Source organism: Argiope bruennichi, chromosome 10 (assembly GCF_947563725.1).
Source record: "Argiope bruennichi chromosome 10, qqArgBrue1.1, whole genome shotgun sequence".
Taxonomy (NCBI): Eukaryota; Metazoa; Arthropoda; class Arachnida; order Araneae; family Araneidae; genus Argiope; species Argiope bruennichi.
In genome coordinates, this window is record NC_079160.1 from 115,388,444 (window position 1) to 115,410,938 (window position 22,495).

The 22,495-nt window shown below is 28.7% G+C and overlaps 1 protein-coding gene across 2 annotated transcripts in view; it reads left to right on the forward strand.

Annotated features, from left to right (window-relative positions):
- LOC129989241 (toll-interacting protein-like) overlaps nt 1-21,466 on the forward strand; it is a 29,641-nt gene extending 8,175 nt beyond the window's left edge. Inside the window, exons 5-8 of one of the 2 annotated variants that reach the window (XM_056097630.1) lie at nt 6,914-7,066; nt 8,944-9,025; nt 12,586-12,680; nt 18,246-21,466. In XM_056097630.1, the coding sequence (XP_055953605.1) occupies nt 6,914-7,066; nt 8,944-9,025; nt 12,586-12,680; nt 18,246-18,362 (447 nt within the window). In that variant the 3' untranslated portion in view covers nt 18,363-21,466. Of the gene's footprint in view, nt 1-6,913; nt 7,067-8,943; nt 9,032-12,585; nt 12,681-18,245 lie in introns of both variants that reach the window. The other variant, XM_056097629.1, reaches the window with a different exon arrangement.
- Nucleotides 21,467-22,495: the final 1,029 nt, after the last annotated feature.

Below are 22,495 nucleotides of genomic sequence, written 5' to 3' on the forward strand. Positions count from 1 at the left end.
ATTTGATAGACATATAGCTTGTATTATTTTAGAAACCTGAACACCCTTCTTTTAATTTTATATTGTCCTATTCATTCTCCTAATTTTCAGCTCATATTTTTATTCTTACAATTATCTTGGGGCATCTCAAAAATGGGGATGAGAAGCTTCCTGCATGATGGTAATTTCTCACCACCCTGGCATGGCAGGAGGTCCATTTCTGTACCTACCACTATTGATAATGAGATGTACTTCATATGGGAGGAGTTGTGGTTATTGATGACATTCAGAAATCAATTATAGATCCTGCCAGTATTGTTGTGATGTTATAGAAATCACTGAATAACAATTTCTTAAAATGCCTTTACTTTGCTGTTTAATATTAATGTAGAGCTGGTTGTGTGTATTTAAGCCAAGGAAAGATGCCTTCTTGTCTCTTTTCTTATTTATTTTGCCCACACACACATATAACAACACATGGACGATGACTTCACATATATAAGGTAACACATAATACTATATACAATTAAAGTAGAAATTGTCGCTAACAAAGAGCGAACGAATACTTCTTTTTGCAGCTAACAAAAGAGCGAGCGGTGCCTACTTGCACCAGTTTCACACCAACTCTCAGGGAGAAGTGTTTTCAAAAACAGCTTAAGTGCGCTTCCCCCACATTCCAAACATACATATGGGTTAGCGCATACTGCGCCATCTATGTTCAGTATTAATCTTGACTGTATGAATAAATATACAAAGAATAAAAAATACAGATAAAGTGATTAAATAAAAAACAAAATATTATAAATAATAAAATCACATAAACATACTCCCACCCATCAAGAAGTCATTCTTGATGCACAGGTAAGATACACAGTTTAACTATAGGCCTTTTAAAAAGCCCTTTCAAAATTTTTAATGTAACTACTCTTATGGCCCCATCCTTGCCAGGATGTATAGCTACAACCTTACCAAGAGGCCATGTTGCTGGGGTAATATTGTCTTCTTTAATAATTGCAATATCACAGATTTTAATGTTTGGATAACAATTTTTTCCATTTTCTCCTGTTTTGTTTTGACATATTACTTCAAAATCTACAACATACAACATAATTTAATACACATTTTTTAACTATTCTTTTAACATTTAATTTCTAAAATGTTTGGCGTAAAATACCCATTAACAAATTACCACATGCATGCAAATTTAAAATATGAAAATATAGTACAATCAGAATACTTAATTTATGCTGGTTAGGTAATATGATAGGATGTTTTGCATTATACTGCAAAGATGCATTTTGAAGACGCTCTCCCACTCTGAGCAACCCGTCCTTATCAATGAATGGACAAAGTGCTGATAGTGGGCTTTTCTTTGGCATTGGTTGGTTTGACCTTATACAATTGATTTCAGCATCAAAATATACAGTTTGAACATATTTTACAATAATATTACGAGCAAAAATTCTTTCCTTTGAAGTTATAGGTTCAATTATACCTGTAGAATTATTAACTTTACCAGTTTTACAATTATTTATAAATCTTATACAAAAACATAATACATTAATTAACTTAGTATATGACGAGTATTTTTCAATTAATGAATCTATTAAGTCATTTTTCAAAATTGCAGCAAATACACATGCAGTTTTTTTCTTTTCCTTAAGGACAGAGTCATTGTTTTTGAATACTGGTTGCTTTGGCCAGTCAGCCTCTGATGATGTTAGGAAAGTAGGGCCCTCCCACCATAGACAACAGTCTGGCAGATCCTTAGGAGACAAACCTCTGGATCCTATATCTGCTGGATTTTCCTTTGACGGCACATACCTCCATCTATTTTGAGGGATGAGGTCCAAGATCTCTGAAGTCCTGTTGGCAACAAAGGGCTTCCAATTTCGAGGAGGTGAAGACAACCAGGAAAGAACAACTTGAGAATCTGTCCAAGCATATATATTAATAACATGATCATTAAAAGTTTTAATTAGAACAGATAATAATCGGGCTAACAGGAGAGCTCCATTTAACTCCAGCCGTGGAATGGATACAGGCTTTAGCGGAGCTACCTTGCTTTTAGCTGCTAAAATAGTGACTTTAGTAACACCATTATCAGCTCTTTGAACCGCATAAATTACACAGGCATATGCTGATTCCGATGCATCCGAAAATCCATGAAGAGTAATTTCCCTTTCTGTAGTTAGAAGCCATCTCGGAATAGAAATGTGACATATTTGCCGAAATTCCTTTTTGAATTTACGCCACTTAACTGCAAAATGTTCCGGTAAGGCACTATCCCAATCAAGTTTCAGCAACCATAACTGCTGATAAAAGATTTTTATTAATATTGTGCACGGTGAAAGAAAACCCAAAGGATCAAATAGCCTTGCTGATTGTGACAGAAAAGATCTTTTGGTGATTTCATTCTCAAAATTAAAGTCAATTTTAAAAACAAAGCAGTCAGTAGAAGAGTTCCAAATAAGTCCCAGAGTTTTAGAACAGTTTTCGGGATGAATTTCCACATTAGATTCATTAGCACTCAGGCATTCAGCTAAATTATTTAAGACATGTGGAGAATTAGAACGCCACTTTCTTAAGTGAAATCCTCGGACATCTAGAATTTCCGACAATTTTTGAATTAACGCGATTGCTTCTTCATTAGATTTTGCTCCAGCCATCAAGTCATCCATATAAAAGGAATTTTGAATTATTTTAGATATTTCAGGATTTATAATTTGAGAATCCAAGCCTATTTGATGTAAACATCTAGTAGCTAAAAATGGAGCGGATGAAGTTCCATAAGTTACAGTAGAAAGTTTGTATTCCTTAATAGTGGAATCAGGTGAATTTCTCCACACTATTTTTTGCAAATTTTGATCTTCTGAATCAATTAAAATGTGTCTATACATTTGCTTTATATCGGAAGTGAAAGCAATTTTATTTAGTCTGAATCTGACAAGAATAGTAAATATATCTGGTTGCAATAATTTTCCTACCCCCAAAACTGAATTCAACGAATTAAAGTTAGGCGGTTTGCAGGATCCATCAAACACAACTCGAAATTTGGTTGTAATGCTGTCTTTCTTTTGCACAGCATGATGAGGAAGAAAGCAATCCGGTTTAGAAGAATCAAAATCTTTATTAGGTGACATATGCCCCAATTCTTCATATTCTCTCATAAAACTCTTGTATTTCATTTCAAATTCTGAGTCAAATTTCTTTTCCATAGCTAGAAGCCTAGAAATAGCCATTCCCTTTGTATCTCCTAACTGATTAATGTCCTTATAAACAGGTAATCTTACAACAAATCGACCCTGATCATTTATCCTGCAAGTCGATTTAAAATGATTTTCACAGAATTCTTCTTCATTTGACATAAGAAACTTTTTATCCGGCAACTCTTCCATTTGCCAAAATTTTTGCAAAACAGAATCAATGTTACAATCACTTTCAACGGAAATCAGATGCGATTGTGTGTACGATGATGAAATAGAATCTCTTCGAATCTGACCTGCGACAACCCATCCAAATATTGTGCTTTGCGCAATTGGTTGTCCTTCAGACCCACTAATTTTTCCATTACGAAGGATTGAGAAAAAGCAATCAGAACCTAAAATTATATCACATACTGATGGCCTTGAATAATCTTCATCTGACAGAGTGATGCCCTTCAAATAATCTAATTCTTTAATGTTAATATTCTCAACTGGGATTTGAGAAGTAACCTTATTTAAAATAAAAGCATTAACTGTCACACATTCTTCACTAAATCTTGACCCAATTTTTAAATTAACTGAGCCACGTGTGGTTCCTGCTTGAACCCCACTTATCCCACTTAGAGACACTCTAGCATTCTTTCTTTTTAGTCCTAAAATATTTATTACATTTTCACTGACAAAACTGGACTCCGAACCACTATCTAGTAAAGCTCTGAATAAGAAAGAATCACCCCCACTATTATACAGTAAAACCTTTGCCGTGGGAAGGAAGGTTATAAATTTGGAGTTGTTTAGACATGTGCTAGAACTAACAGGCCTTCGAGGTTCCACTGATTTATTGCGTTGCGTTTCTCCCCCTGGGCGGATGTCGTCTTCGGAGGGGTGTTTTGGGGTTTGATCGTTAGGTTCGGGTTCGGATTCTGAAACACGTGCACTATTTACTACCCTTTTAACATCTTCATGCAAGAGTGAATTATGGTTTTCTTTACATATGGTACACTTTAAATGGCAATTAGTGCAATCCTTAATTTTATGAGAATTCAAACATAAAAAGCAAAGATAGTTTCGCTTTACAAAATTCTTCCGAGCATTCAAATCCATATTTCTAAATTTAATACATTTAAACAATTTATGCATTCCCGAACATTTCAAACAATTTTTATCACTTTTATTTCTTTGAATATTTTCACATGCAACAAAATTAGACTTAGTAGGAATTTTAGCATCAGATTCATTATAAACCATTAGTTCAAGAGATGAACATCTGGTATTTAAAAATTTCAAGAATTCTTCCCACGTAGGAAATTCTATTTCTGAAGTTTTCACGGACCAAAGGATCTAATTTTCAGGATCTAATTTTTGCAATAACAAATGAATTAGCCATGGATCTCTGCTAGATGCCTCTTCTCCTAAAGATTTTAACCCTCTCAAAACCTCATCACTCGTGTCAACTATATTTCGCAAATTCGTTGAATTGGCTTGAGAGATGCCTTTTTGTTCCAAAAATGTTTTGATTAATGCATTAATAATTTTCTTCTTCTTATCATACCTGTCCATTAATTTTCCCCATGCTTCTTCATAGGAATCATTGGACAACGGTATGTGCTTAATTAAAGAAGCGGGTTCATCAGACAACAAACCCTTTAAATACTGAAATTTTTGGCTATTGCTTAGTGAAAGCTGCGAATGAACTGTGGATACAAATAAATCCTTAAAGTTCATCCAATCTTCAAATTTACCAGAAAACACTGGAATAGTAAGTTTTGGTAAACGAAAATTCGAAATAGATTGAACTGAAGAATTTTGTGTTTGAGCAGAAGTAAATTGAGATGTATTAAAGACATCCATTTTATTTTGAAACTTTAATTTCAAGGAAAAATATCTATTTTCGAATTCCTCTATTTCAGAATCCTCAATAGTTAATTCTGAATCTAATTTTTCGAACTCTTTCAAAAGTTCTTCTAACCTCTGCAAACGAATCACTACTTCATTTTTTGATTCTAATTCATCTGCAGAATGTTCTAATCTAGTTAAGGAGGCCTTAACCTTGCCTCTTGCGACTTTAATTTGAGATGTGTTCCTTATATCTTTTCGGATCGTCCATGTTGAAAAGAAATTATATAACAAATCGTTTGCGAAACGGAACCGAAACTAAAGAAAATTATGTTCGCTCACAATTCGAGAACTTCTAATTAATTTTTCAGATGTTCTTCTCTTTAAAAACATGAAACTAATAATCAATAATAATAAGAAACAAATGAAAGAAACTTATCTGTTTCTCATGCTGAAATCTCGTCGGTGCCTCCAATTTTTATGTAGAGCTGGTTGTGTGTATTTAAGCCAAGGAAAGATGCCTTCTTGTCTCTTTTCTTATTTATTTTGCCCACACACACATATAACAACACATGGACGATGACTTCACATATATAAGGTAACACATAATACTATATACAATTAAAGTAGAAATTGCCGCTAACAAAGAGCGAACGAATACTTCTTTTTGCCGCTAACAAAAGAGCGAGCGGTGCCTACTTGCACCAGTTTCACACCAACTCTCAGGGAGAAGTGTTTTCAAAAACAGCTTAAGTGCGCTTCCCCCACATTCCAAACATACATATGGGTTAGCGCATACTGCGCCATCTATGTTCAGTATTAATCTTGACTGTATGAATAAATATACAAAGAATAAAAAATACAGATAAAGTGATTAAATAAAAAACAAAATATTATAAATAATAAAATCACATAAACAATTAATATCAATTGTCTTTCAAAATAACACTGCCATTTTTGTTTTGATTCCTTCAGATTTTCATTAATAAGAAGTTAATATAATATTATAATTACCTGTTTTTTAACATGTGACAATTGCATGTCAAAATAACACTCTAATCTAATGCAAAAACATTTATTTTGTTATCAGTTTCAGTTAAAAAAGATTTCATTAAAAAAATTTTGTAAAGATGACAGTAAGATGAGAGAAAAAATATTTGTTCCATGATTTCCTTTGATGACTAAAATATCTGAATTTAAATTCAGTATGTGCTTGATTGCATAAGGATAATATTAATTTAAAATAATTGAAAAAAGTATTTTAAGAGGTTTGTTTAAATTTACTGTTGGAATAAGGCACAAAGCTTTGCTATCCAAGAAGCAATTATCTTTCACCAGAAATTCTTTCTGGGAAGAATATTCAATGTATTGATAGTTCTATGAATTTCACTATCTTTATATTACTGTAAAATTATAATAATAAATTCTGTTATAAAGTACTTTTACTGTATTTAAAAGAGTACTGTTTATATGTTTAAAAGAAGCTTTAATGAACTTCCTCCTCTAATTAGTTGTACAATAAATACTTTAAAAAAATTAAAATATAGATGATTATAGTATATTTATTAAATTATAAAGTATGCAAAATATTTATTTTGATTGTGAAATGTGGTGTTTATTTATAATTTTAAGTGATCAGCATTGATCATTTAAAATTAATCCTAATATACTGAAGTTTTATTATATGCTCAACATTTAAATGTTAAGCATGTAATAGCATTTAAATGTTTTCATTATCTTATATCAATAACTTTTCAATCAATATCATTTTATGTCAATTTCTTGTTGAAAAATATTTGATTATTTCTCATTAAGATTTTGTTGTCAGAACTATATTAATATTCTCTGGATTTTATTTATTTAATTTTGCCTTTTTTTTATATGTGTTACAGTGTGCATTTTCATTGGATGAAAGAATAGCATATGGGTCATATGATATTCCAAAAAATGTTCTACAAGGGGAAACAGTAAATGTGTGGGTTGAATTATCTGGAAAATTAGGAGAGAACAAAGAAGGAACTATCAATCTAGTCCTTACTTGTCAAGTAAGTAAAATAAAAAGTAATCAGTGAAGCTTTGTTTATAGATAATCAGAAATATGGTCTCTGCCATTTTATCATATTTTGCAATTAACTGGTAATCAATTATATTTTAACAGAAAGAAATTTAAATTTAAATGTATAGAAAATATTTTTGGCAGTTTCTGATGATAGGAGAGTTTAGTTAATTCTGCAAATGGATATATTAAAAAATTATAAAGTTGTATTATAAATTTTATAGTTTATTTTTATAAAGCTGTAACTCAAACTGTCTAAACTAATAAGGCAATTTTCAGCCTCAAGCAAAATCTTGTATCAAAATCTAAATTTGCAGATTATTTAATTTTGTATTATATCAAAGGAATAACTTTTTTTAAATACATAAATCTGTTCAGATTTTGTAAATTAAAAAGCTAAACCAAAACAAACAAACAAAACCTACATATTTTTTTTTATTTAATGTATTTAAGTTCAATTGAGATCATCCATTTCTATTTAAGAATTTTATATTCTTTTAGACTCGACTTATTATTTAATTACAAACAACAAAAAATTATATCATATTTATTTAATTTTTACCATAGTTACCAGAGTAAACTGGAAGTACTGAAAAGTTATTATTTTTTCATCTTTAAATTAAAATATTTTATCAGAAATGAAGCTATTAGATAAAAACAAATCATATTTAAAGCATTAATTATGTAAAATCCTAAAAACTATGTAATATTTTCTTTTATTAAAAGCTTAATTGTTTGATACCCAGTAAGAGTGCTTTTTTATCAAATCTATCTGATACTAGAAAACATTGGGACATAATTTACTTAACCCTTTCTAGGGCCGTGGGAAGTATGCTTCCCACCAAATTTATCAATCTTTGTATGAAATTATGTAGGTTGGCATAAGTTCTGACAAATTTTTTTAGTAATTCAGAAACTTAGATGCTTTAGTTCTTTATCTCAGACAAAATGATGTGTCTTGATTTGTTATTTAATTATTAATTAACCAAATTAATTAATTAATCAAATTAAATTTATCTAATAAGCTAAATAAATCCTTTTTCTTATTCTAATTTCAAGCCTAAAAATATTTTAACATACTATGACTAGAAAAAAATGGCCCTTTAAAGGGTTAACACACATAATATCATATGTGCTTTTTTGAAGTTGTAATGTTTTTTCCTTTCTTTTTATTTTAATTATAAATAATTTGGATTGCAACAGTATTATATTATAACATTTATAAGGCAGTATATGAAAGATGGAAGTTTCAGAATTGTTGAATATCAAATAATCTTGTAATATTATGTTGCTGACTTATTATATTATCTTATTATATTATTTATCGATAATTATATTATCGATGCTATAATAATAATAGATACTTATATCTCACTAAAGTATCTATTATTATAATATCTATTTTCTAAATAACATCTTAATAATATAACTTTTCTTAAATATTATAGAATTTGTAATGTTAGCAAAATTTCTAACTTCAGTAAGTGTCCCAAATTAAAGTCATATTTTTGAATTAATAATGTTTAATTAATTAAAAATTTATAATTGCATTCATGATTTATTAATTTTCCTACAAATTGAAATTATAATAGTTATGATGAGAATGTAATTGTTGTATTTTTTGACAAATGTGCATGGGTTTGTTGTTTTTCTTGTCCAGAAATGTCGCTTGAACTTAAATTTAACATATTTTAAAGAATGCGAATTTTATTATGGCTACACATTATTATAATAATTACCGAATTGTATTAAGAATATATGAAATTGGTTAAGATATTGTGTAACACATACATTACACAAAGTTAAAATCATAATTAATAATGCTATAGCAATTTAAAATATTCATTTTTTTATCACTATGTTTAGCCAATTCCTGCTGGTACTCTTATATATCACCCAAAATCTATGGTTACTGTTATTCCTTATGGACCTTTCTCTGACCAAGAAGGTGTGGGTTAGTATTATTAAAGTTTTATATGTATATAACCTTAATATAAATAAAGGTCATGGTAGATATGTATGTATATATGTTCCACATGTCTTCCTAAACAATTAGCTACACAAATTAGAATTCAAACATATTCTGCGCATTTATCATTTAAAACAAGACAAAGAATACAGTTAGCTTCCAAAAATTAAAAATATTAATAGTGTATTCTGATTTCCACCATTTTTTTTTTATATAATTTCAGAGGAAATTATTCCAGAAAATATGTTTTTAGACCTTAAAATTTCAAATTTTACCATTTTATTAATATCAATTTCATTTCTGCAAAATATTTCTTTCAATTGTTATTAATTTTTTAAATAATATAGGCACATTAAAATTAATGTTAACCTCAAACTACCTTGCCGCTCTTATTTCAAATTTCTGTTTTGTTTTATTGTATACTTTTCATTTGTTTCAGAATATTGATTTAAAAATTCCTCAAAGCTGGTGTAAGTCAGCCTCTGAAACAGGGGTAAGAAAATTAAAGCTCTTGTGAGCTTTAATTTGTGAGCTTAAATTGATGTTCATCAAATGTGGTTTCAGACTATGAGAAATAAACAATATTTAGCCTCCCCCCCCCCCCAAAGAAACTTCTAAGAAAATTATTTAAAAAAAAACAACCCACCAATTTTTTAAAATTAAATATAATTAAATATTTTGTGTTTTCAATTATACTAATCACTTTTTTTAATTAATATATTTATTTGTTTATTATTTTATTTGTTTTTATTTTTTAATTATTAATTATTTGAAAAATTTAGCTCTGATGATTTTGAAATAACTAAACTCCTTTGCAGAACAATGTTAAGATCTTTAAATATTCTACCTTTATATATATATATATATATATATATATATATATATATATATATATATATATATATTTCTCTTTTATTTTATATATATATCTTGTAAAGGATTTGACATATTATTATTTTAAATTAAGTAATTTATACTTTAAAAATGCTATACATGAAATGTTTTTATTCCTGAATAATATCAGATCTATCCACTAGTATATAGTGCTAATATTAATATATCTCTATTAATAATAAAGATGAATATGGGTGTTTTTGTGCAGGTATGCATTTTTTTGGTGCTCTACAGGTCAGGTTCTCACCCTCTGCACTCTGGAGTGTGAAAATGTGCACATTAAGAGATTTTTTAAACTTTTAATTAGAATTTTAATTAATTAAAAACTAAGCACATGCTAGTATTTTTCCATAATAGCTTTTGAAATTGTAATTGTAAAAAATAAATTCTACAAGGAGGTTTCAAAATTTTTTTTTAAAAATTTCTTTTTATCGATATCATAATTGAATCATATATTGAATAATCATATATTAAATCAAATGAATAATTATATATTCTTGAATTTTGGCACTTTTAAAAAAATATTTTGTTTAATATCAAACAATAGATTACATTATCCTGAAATTTAAAACATTTTCATTGCTTCATTAAATGTTTGATCTTGTAGAAATTTGATCTTGTTTTCATTGCTGGAAGTAGTCTTTTTAATATCTGTGAAGTTTGCAAAACAAATTTAAAAAAAAACCAAAATTACAGTATAACGTAATTTAGAACATCAATTAACCAGATATTTACATTTTTCATAGCATTATGATGTTATGGGACTGTCTCCATTAGAAGGGTTCATGTGCATAATAAACAGAATTTAAATAAGGCAATTAAAATAATACAGTTTTAATGTCAGAACAATTTAATGGAAATGTAGTAAAAAGTTATCTCTATATTTAATTGAAATTAAATATAAATTCCCCTGTGAATCATTTTGTTTGTAAATGTGATTAGTATATATATATATATATTGAGAGAGAGAAGGAAAGAGAAGAATTTTTTGAATTTTTATATTTTCCAGTAATACATCAAAATAACAATAAATTTGATTTTTAATTGACTTTTTTATTGGTTTGAATGATGCCAGCTCTTATAAAAGATATCAGTATATACAGTGCTTAAAACAATTAGGGGATATTAGGATTTTGGACATAAAGTGCGGATGAGGAAATGTTTTCATGACTAATTTATTATGTATAGATGTTATATGAGAAAAAGGAAAGGAACAACAAACAAGGAATAATTAAATTATATGCAGCATTAAATTGAAAAATGCACAATTCATGCATAATATACAAACATGAAAAGTGATTTCTTGTGATAGAAATGAGTTTTAATAAGTGGTATTTTTTTCCCTGAACAAAAACAATGTCACACATCTACAAGGCATCGATTCAATGAGGTTATCAGTAAGGGACTGGAGTATTCTCTCTCATTCCTGTAGAAGAGAGTTTTCTAGTTTCTGTATTGTTTCTGGAAGTGATGAGGACTAGCAACCCTTCTTCCTAGAATGCCCCAAATTGTTCTGTTGGACTCATATCTGGGGAATATGCTGGCCAATCCATTAGAAGAATTCCTTTGTCACAAAGGAAATTTTCCACCAGCTCAGCACAATGTGGCCTGCCGTAATAACAACAAGAATGAATTCATCCCCAATTGTTGCAGCGTAAAGGACCAAAACTGGTCTGCGGAACTCATCCATATGTCACTGAGTCGTTAGTGCTCTGTTTCTGATAATGTACAGGTTGTTGTGGCCATTGATACAAATATCGGTCCTGAGCATCACTCTACCTCCTCCAAAATGGACACTTTCATGCACAAATGCAGGATTGTTATGAGTTTCAGGTTCTCTCCATATGAGAATCCGCCTATTGTTAGGTTGTACACTAAAACAGGACTCGTCCATGAAGTTTACATTGCTCTACTCATCTCGTTTCCTCTGAGATGTTCCTGTGCCCACCTTCTGCAGGCAGCACAGTGAGCCACTGTTAACGAAATACAAACCATAGGTCTGCGAGCATATAAACCCACATTCCGGAGTCGATTTTGAATAGTTTGAGTCGAAAATTTGGTACTGCTCTGGAGGTCTGTTGCTATAAAGTGGCATTCATAGTGCGGTTTTGTGTTGTTGCAGGCTTACGACCTTGTACTGATCTTCGGTAAACACTTTCAGTTTTCAAAAACCAATTCCATCGTCTGGAAATCATACTTTGAGAAACTTCTAACACTTGCACTATAACGGATTGTGTTTGGCCCGCCTCTGAATGACCGATAGCCCTCCAAGCTATTGATTCATCTAAGTCATGTTGCTGAGACATAGTAATTACTATTACAAAACATTCAACAATATCAATTGTTTTTAATCTCCTCATATCGAAGGAAATCCGCAGGTCGCTGTTCACTCCTAATCTAAAATGCATAGTTTTCTATGTATTTGCATATTGTATATATAACATTATAAATTTCCTTTCGTACCTCTTCTTTTTCAGTTTTGTTAAAAAAGTTGCCTTTTATATAGTTGTTTCGTACTGAACTCACAATATCCTCCAATTGTTTTAAGCAGTATATGTTATATAATGTTTTGTAAATGTTCTTTTATTTATTAAGACATTTAATTTTTGTTTTATTAATACTACATGCTTTTTACTTTCTTTTAGTGAGTGATGAATCAGTATCAAATGTTAATGATCAGTCTAGATCTGAAATGGGTATTGTAGAGGTTGAAGATTTAACTGAAGAAGAATACAGACAGGTAATTAAAAGAAATGATGAATTAATAATTTATGACTTTTCCTAATTTATTGGTTTTATTATATGGCTTAGTAAAAATATCACATTGAAATAAAACATGAGTGTGCAAGTTTCAGAATTAGATTTTCTTTGTTACATTTTCTGAAGAATTTTTTTCTATTGAATTTTGTTTTATTTATCACAGTTATTGTTGGCTGGAATAAGATTTGTTATTCTAATTTGAATGACAAATTTTAGAATTAGATTTTCTTTGTTACATTTTCTGAAGAATTTTTTTCTATTGAATTTTGTTTTATTTATCACAGTTATTGTTGGCTGGAATAAGATTTGTTATTCTAATTTGAATGATGTGCAAGGAATTCTATTTAAATAATTTTTATTAATCATTGTAAAAGACATTGAATGGCTAGAATTAGAATGAGACTGTTCAGGCTTAATATTTATGATATTTATCTCAAATCAGCTGCCTTTGGTGACCAGCTTGCTCGCCAGAGATATTTATTTTTAAGTTATTAAACGATTATTATGGAATGCATTTTTTAAAATTCAGTTTATTTGATATGGCTTAAAAATAAGACTTTAACTGAATGATTCTGCAACAAATTATTGTAGGCATAAATTAAAAGTGTACATATTATAAAATATAAGAAGAAGTGAAAATCCTATTTCAGAAATAATTATAAAAAATATAATTTTTTTATTTTAATTTCAACATTAGCAAAATCACGGCTGAGTTTGATGTAGTTTGAATTTTATAACATTAAAAGCAACTGAAGTGACCATTACTCTTAAAAGGCTTTTTTCAGACCAAGCCCAATTTAATATTAAAAGCATCATAACATTGTAAATTAAATTTGAAGAATTTATCAAAAGTAAAAGGAAAAAAATGTATAGAAATGAAATCGATATCATTAAAGAGATAATTTTTTAAGTTTTATGATAATGCAAGAACCTTTTTGAGGAATGAATAGTTTTGAAAGTTATCTATTTCCAGTAGGTACGTCATAGCAAATATCCATAGTGATAGTTAAGTCTATTTTCACTCTTGATTATTAAATTTTCCAATTAAAGTTTATTTCGTAATTAATTTTACATCTTCTGACTGAATTGTTTGACATAGGGGACAGCATTTATAATATAATAATTTAATTAAATTAATAGAGCGATGAATTAAGTGCAGCTGTAAAAATGCTGAATGAAGCAGCATGCTGAAACTTTCATACATCAATATGTTTATTTTTCATTGCTACCATTCCACAATAAGTAATGAGTGATTTCTGTGCCATATATGTTAGCATTTTATCTATATATAGATACTGCATTCAAAATTAAAGTTGTGACACATTTAAATACAAAATGCAAGTGGATTAAAAGAGCAATAGATGTTAGCAGTTAAATATGTTTAATTAATATTAATTTCATGTAAAATAATTGTTTGCTTCCTTATAAATTAAGCTCTGATTGCAAATGAATGAATGACTCTAATCAATGATGTATGTATTCTGTTTTGCTCAGCAGCAGTTTCTTACTTTTTGTAACTTAACTATCCTACATTCATAGATTTTTTTAGAGGCAATAAAAAAACATGCATAATCTCACTGCACCATTATCATTGTACTTTTTACATTCAAAGAGTTTTGCAAAGATATATATGAACAAAAACTGATTTTCTAATTCAAACTTCATGATGGATGTGATATTTCTGAAATAAGGTTCAATAATTTTTTTATGAATTATTAAAGATATGCAAAATTATCACTATTGTAAAATTTAATTATTTAACCATTTGCAATTTTTCTTTATTGTTTCATATAATTTAATAAGTTTTTGCTAATGCACATTTGGAGGCAACTACAAATATACAATACCTTTCTAATTACTCTAAACTAATAGCAACATGTTTCATTGAAGAAATTCAACTTCTGTTGAAATTTATATTGTGCTATCACAATTGATTTTATGGCTAACAAAGCATTTCATTACCATTTATCATTTATTTGAAAAATAGATTATTTTCAGTATGTTTGGTGCATAAGCAGCAAAAAAATGGTTACTGCATTTCTTTAATTTTTTTTTTAAATGATGCAAAATTTAAATATGGAGCTTTTGAAAATTCCTAATTTTGGTAAGAGTTGGATATATAAGTTTGAATTCCTTCTCTAATCTGATGTGCTGAAGTATGACTGTTTGAATCATTTATACTTATCCAGCAGTTTGAATGGTGAGCCAAATTGCTCGTCTTAATGATGAGACAGATTGCTTGTCTTCTAAATGTTATTGATAAAAATTATGAAAAGGGAATTTGGTTTAACTCTTTTTTAATAATTCTCAACAACATATATTGCTTATTAATCATCAGTAGTATCTATTACTTTAGGAAAATAAAGATGTAAAATATGATGAAAATATTCATTTTTTCCCTTCCTGTTTTAAAACATTTCCTTCACCCTTCTTGCAATCAAGTCTTCATATGCATCGTGGAGGTACTTGTGTCATCATGTTTCTAACATCCAAGCTATTGTTGACTTTTGAAGCATGTACAAATCATGATAGCACTTTATAATTTCTAGAAGTTTCATTTTTTTACTGCTGTATATTATTTCATTCTTTACTCTCTTCTTAATTGATAAAAGACTTATTTGATGTAGAAACATAACTTTAAAATGGTGTTTGCTTGCTTATGACAAGAAAAACCATAGCTCCGTTATAACATTGAATCATTCAAAAGTCTCATTTTTTTTTCCTTTCAATATAATTAATCTAGATAACTCATTGAAAACATTTAATATATTATTGAAATTTAAGAGAATTTTTAATTTATTTAAATCTAAACAAAATAATTTCCAAAGCAATCGCTTAGATTAATAAGATATGTATAGATACATAAAAAATAACTTCATTTCCAAAGTAAATTACCGAAATGTATTAAAAGTTCCAGAATTTAAAATGACAGAATAACACAAGAGATGCAGCAAAAGACATAGAATATTTACTTGGGCAAAATATTCTCATGTTAAATAACATTCTCAAATATTGTAGATATATGTCTACTATAACCAAGTCAAAACATCTCCCTTCTTTTACAAATGCCTTTTGCAAGTCCAGAATTGTTTCTGAACACAAGATGCAAACACTGCAAAAAAATATCTGATTTTATTATATTCAAGAATTTGCAAGAGATTTTAGTAGTTAGCAAGCAGAAAGCTTAATCTAAAGTAAGCATGAGAGAGGAAGAAATAAGAGTGAGAGAGAAAGAAACCAATGTCAAAGAGAAAGGTCACTCCCCACCATTTTATGACCTGGTTTTAAAAAGGAGAAAGATGTAAGGATATGATATGTCAGCCATTCTGTGGAAGCTTTTATGATCAGTCATCTCGGCCGAATTGAGAGTCAGAAGGTTAAAGCAGGAAGGATAGTGGCCTTCTAAATCTAACATTTTTACAAAACTGTATTTTTAAGTCATTGAACAAATTTGTAGGGTGCTCTATTAAATTTAATTTTTAATCTATTAAATTGATTTTTAAGGATCATCTTAATCTATCTATCTATATCATGTGACCAAAGCCTGTGCATTATGGCGAGAACACAAACTAAGATGGCCAAGAAATTGGATGTTTCTTGAAATCGAAGAACTCATAAAAATTCCGATCTTTAAATTTCCTATTAGAGACATTTTATCAAAGCTTTTGTATTTAGCTCTCTCCTAATGTAAAAAGTTAACACTCATTTAATGTATTTTATGCATCTTTAATGTTTCACAAAAATGCAATGTTTTTTCCCCTCTTCTTTTTCTGTACCAGTATGTGCTTTGTCTAGAGGGTTCTTTATTGTTTGCAAGAGTCCAATGACATCAAGTGTAGTTTGTTCCTTTGTGCTAGGTGGGGTTGCTCTTTGGCGGCTGTATCATGTTTCCCAATTAGCTTCTGACTAAGTCGGGGTATCACATTCTCATGTGATTAGAGACATTTACCAATGCATTTTTCAACTATTATAAACTCTTTATTGCTGAAATATTCACATTTAGAGTTTTACTTCAAAGTCTATATTCCCTTTCACATTACATTGAAACCTTTTATTATGCTTATAAAATGTCAAATGCTTTATTGGTGAATCTGGATTTGAAGCATTAGTTTCTGTAGTACCGATTTGCTCATGCATCTTTATGAGATTATCAATAATCAGTTCTTTCTATTGCCTCCAACAGTAAATTGAAATTATTATTATGAACTTCTAAATGTAATTTTGTGATTATGTTAACAATTTCTTCTCTTACATGTATGATTTGATCTCTTTCTGATATTACCCACTGCTTATTTACGCAAAAAGAGTAGTCAGTTATCTTTTTATTTCTAATTGTGTTTATATCGAAATTTTGTATTTGCATTGCTAAAACAGGAAATATACAAAGTGGGAACGGAAAATGAGGACATAACCTTGAACTCGCTTATAACAGGATAATGTAAATTGGTATTGACAGTATAACTAAATAATAATAATAATGTAATTCATAATTATTTATATATAAATAGTATTTTATATATTACTTTGGAAAATTTCCACATAGACAAGCAAAATTGGGCTTGTCTATGTGGAAAGCATAGAAGTCTCACTCTACCAAGCTCAGAAAGCTTCTTGTTTAATTTAGTATAGATCATTGTATAAATTCTACCAGGTATGTCATTTTGATATAAAAAAGGCCATTTAATTATGTGGATAGGTCTTCTTCAGATCTTCCTTGTTTAAGCACTATTCAGTAACATTTTGTCTAGAGCAAACACACCATGATTCAAAAGTCTAAGCTACATATCCAGCATTCAATTATTTCTCATTTCAATTATGCCATTGCCCATTATTAATTGAACAAATGAAAATGGAAAAAAGTACAGTAAATGCTGAATAGCAGTTGTATTTCCAAATCGCTTATTGCAGTACTTATGTGATTGGAGGCATTTACCAATGAATTTTTCAACTATGGTGGCTCGAAGTGAGCTGTGGACTATACTTGATCTTATTTACAATCCTTTTGCAATGATTAGTTCATACATAAGTGCAGGAATTAGAATTTACTTGAAATCATTAATATATGGCTGCTGCGGCATAACATTACAGTGGCTTTGTTAAGCCAAACAAATTGAAGCCTTATACAACTTCTGTGGTGGCAGTTGAGCTGATGTGGGTTAAATTCTAATAAATCTCTGATAGACTCGACACAATAAGGTATGTAAAAAAGTTGCTGTAATTTTAAGATCACCAAGTTTGGTGTTATACTATGTTCATGTGAACAGACTACTTAGTTTATTGAGCACATTAATCATTTTTCAGTTTAAAATTTAGTATTTACTGCTAAACGAGAAAATAATAATGAAAAAGGCACTTACTACATTTTTTGCTTTCAATCTGTGTTTTACATTACTGTTAAATTATAATTGAGTTGATTGAGTTCTTTAATTACTTATAAAAGATTGGTGCAGTTTTAAATAAAATTTTATACTGTTAAAAGTATAAAATAATTATATTCTTCATTATCAAATATTAAATTTTGTTGCTTTTGTTTTTTCATGGAAAGGTTGTGGAAATGTTCCCAAATATTGAAGAAGACATTGTGCGTGCTGTTATGGAAAGCAATAGAGGGAACAAGGAAGATATCATTAATGCTTTATTGGAACTGAGTGATGTTACATGATGCCTGTTTGCCAACTTCTCTTGTTTGTATGGATATGGCACCTATATTAATATCTTTTTAGTTCAAGCTGGTCATGTAAACTAGTGTATTTTTATGCCTTTATTTGTGTCTCTATGTACTTATTTTGCTCCATGAAATTATTTGAGTGATATTTTATTTACAAATGTTATGTTTTTAAACATAAATATATATATAGATGGCATTTAATTTATTTGATATGTTTGATTTATTATGTGGTTGCAGATTTTTGAGCATTCATTTTTATTGATATTGCGTGCTAATTGTATAGAGAAAAATGTGAAGCAGTGTTTTTATTCTTTCATATTTTGTATAACAATTTTAAATTTATTTTAGGTAGGAAATTCTGATTTAGATGCTTGTCCCTATCTTTATACTTTATTTTCTAACAGCATAAAGCAAAAGCAGCTTTGCAGGAAGGATCTTTTTGATAACTGAAAAACATCTTAAAATATTTGTTATTTTTTGAACACTTTAATATTCATTTTAATTTTATAATGAATTTATTTTTTTAATGCAGAAATGCTTTTTTTAAAAAATTTTTTAATTTATTTTCATTTTTAAAATATGATTGATATTTGTTTGATTTGAAATTGTAATAATTTGAAAGACTAAGTAATTAAGGAATATTTAATTGAAATTATGTTCATGCAATTTAATTGGCCAAATTTTTAGATAAAAAAAAACAGTTAGCTCCTAAAATGTTGTTCACATAATAATATGTTAAATATTAAGTGAATATGGTATTTAAATTACAAGGTATTTTAAATATGATTTCAGATTTGGCAGTATTATTTCTTAAATTCTACTGTTTTATGCTCTGTTTGAGAGAATTTGAATGAAATGACAAAAGTTTGAGAAATGTTTTTTTGAGAAATGAAATGCCATTCTCACTTTTTGTTCTGTTGTGATAAAAATATACTAACAATATTGTTGTTAAAAAAAATATACTAAAACAGGGTGTCCCAAAATATGTACTTTGAAAAATTTATTGCATGGAGATTTAATAATATGCATCAAAGTTACATAACTAAATTTATGCTGGCATACAGTTTTGTAAGTTATCAGAAACAATCCAACTATTTACAGTTACTTTCTGGCAATTACTTTTACATTGACTGATGGAATTATAAACCGTGCTTTGTATTTGAGTTGGTATTCAAATGGATTCTATTTCAAATGCTGCTTTTGTTTCATTAAATGCAGTTGGCCTTAATTTATAAACATATTTCAAGTAACATCATAAAAAAAAGTGGCATGGAAAAGCATGTACCCTATCCCATCTGGATTAAGATAAGCTTTCTATTAGATTATAATTTAGTTAAATTTTTATATTAATTTCAATAGTAATTGAAAAAAGATTTACATAAAATTTTAATGTCTATTCACAATTGTTTATGCAATAAACAAATACAAAAATTTTAAATAATTTAAACACTGTAGCTTTATTGTTAAATATGATATAATTTTTAGAGTTTGTACTTTGTTTTTAGGTGTGGAAAATGTTAATGCCCATCCTTTTCTATTTGTGTGCCATTTATATTGTTAAATTTTATATTTTGCATTTATTATAAAAAAGATTTTTTTGTTATTATACAAATATACTGTGCCAACATAAAATATTTAATGTATTTCTAGAATATAATAGTTATTTAAATATCTTGCATCTGTATATGGGGCCTGATGGTAAGATTTAGGTTTCAGGATCAGAGGAATGCAGGTTTAAGACAGGATTCTATTAAAGATCTCTTGTGTATATAAAGGTGGTAAACTTTAACTGCCATCACAGTTCATATATTTGTGTGGTGTAAAAATTAGAAGAATGAGATGTTACCTCAGTCATTGTCCTCATCATTTGACTATAATTCAAAATTATAAAGTCCAAAATAGTCCTCGTATAGGCAATAGAAAATAGGATATTAATCTAATTAAACAGAACGTGTCTGCATATCCAAAACCAGAATTGAATGATTGATTTTATTAAAGAAAAAGAAAAATCTTTTCCATAGTGATATTTCTAAAATACTTATATTGAGCTATGAAAAAAAAAAAAAATACCCACTTCTTAAAAATGTAGATTTGAAAACAATGTCTGTAGTTTCAAGTATGAAATAAAAATTATAGGATGTGAACTAATATAAAATATTACATCAGGCATTTAATTATAGCTAAAATTGTTATGTGCTATAAGATTATCTATGATGTTTAAGATATTAGTCTTCCCTTTATGAAATTCCAAAATGATTGCATTTTTCTTGTGCGAGGATCCATTTTATAAATCAGTTTATTCAAAAATGGAAAGAAAATTTTACAATTTTGAATTATTTTGTTTCCCTGGATCTGTAAATTTTCTATAATGGCTAATGACAATTGATGTTGAACGCATGTAGAAAGCTACAAGCGATGACCACCATTGATATAATGCATGTTCCTGAAAGTTTTGGAGGAATGTTAATGGTGGTCATTCAAGATTGGTTCATTCAATCATGTTATAATTAAATCCAAAATGATCATCCATGTGAAAATTTCTCATTTTTATGTTTTGTGTGGAGTGGAAAGTTAGGCATACGAATTAATTCTAATCGGCCCGCACCATCAGGATTAGTAGTTGAGGGGAGAAAAGTTTGGAACCGCTTATAGGCAGGGTTGACCTTTAGTTGATTGGACCTATTGCTCAAATTCAGTCCCTTTGTTAAAGGTTCTGCTTCATCCAGTAGGGTTAATAATGTTGGATCGGTAAGTGCAAAATTGAATTAAAAAATTCAAAAGCTACTTTCTTCTTGCATTGTAGCATTTAAAATATTATTAAAAAATTATAGCAATCTTATATAAATTCAACCTCGAGACTTAGACAAATTTAAACTTTTCTCAATAAAATAATAATAATAAATTGAAATCTGCTATAGCAGATTTCAAGAGTCATTGTTTGTTTTAATTAATTAATTGGTTAAAAACAATAACGTGACTATCAGATTACGCATGCTTCAATAATTAGAAAAGCGTTTTTTTCCCCCCATTTTTAAATTATTCGAGTTCCAAAGCTTTTTTTTCCAGCTAGAAAAATTCAAAATCAATATATATATATATATATATATATATATATATATATATATATATATATATATATATATATATATATATATATATTTGTTTCGCGTTTATTTCCATTTTCTTCTGTGTGCTTCTTAGGGTGATAGCGTCTTACGCTTCTCTCCTTTATTCCTTTACTCCTTACTCTCTCCTTTATTTGTCAAACTGGAGAATCGAGTACATGGCAGAAATTCGCGCTAAGTTGTAACTTTTCGTTAACGATAAGTCGCTAAATGTGACAACCTTCTTCAACATTTTCTAATAACCCTGTAAGCGAAAAATTGATGCTCCAAAAGCGATAAATCGCCAATTTTCTGCTTGTGCATTTTGTGGCTTCAAAACCCCAAACCAAAACAAAATCATATTGCCACACGATTAAAAAAAGGAATTAAGTTGGTTTAATACGATAACTCAAATGCAACGAAGGAAATGAGACCAAAGTAAAAATAGTTTGAGGTCGTAGCACCTAAATTGCATATTCCGATCAAATTTCAAATGAAATTCGTCTACGGGAAATCTGTTTCAGAGTGTGCATGGTAGCTCAAAAACGAAAAGAGCTAGAAATTAAATTTAACATGTGGTAATATTTGGAACCAAATGCACTAAAGAATTGACTTATCTGCCAATCTGTTTGTTGATTTATGGGAATGTAAAAAACTTTAATTGAAAAGTGTATTGTCTTAAGTAAGTGAAATTTTCTTTGTTACCAAAATTCTATCTTTCTGTAATATTTTACGTCCTAATTGGAGGAAACAGTCGCTCAGACGATTTTTTTTCACTATATTTTGAAGTATATAACGCATCGTATGGAATACCAGAAATTCAAGAAAAAATATTTCTACTATTTTTTTCTGTCCTTAAGTTTTTAGACAATTGAAATAGATTTAAAAGATTAATTAATTTCGATAAAGATTAATTAAAGATCGATTTTTTTTTTTTTTTTTTTTTATCATTGGGACCTACTTTTCTTAAGGTCAGTGCTATATCGAAGAAGAAATTTTATAACTAGGAGACACCGAGAATGT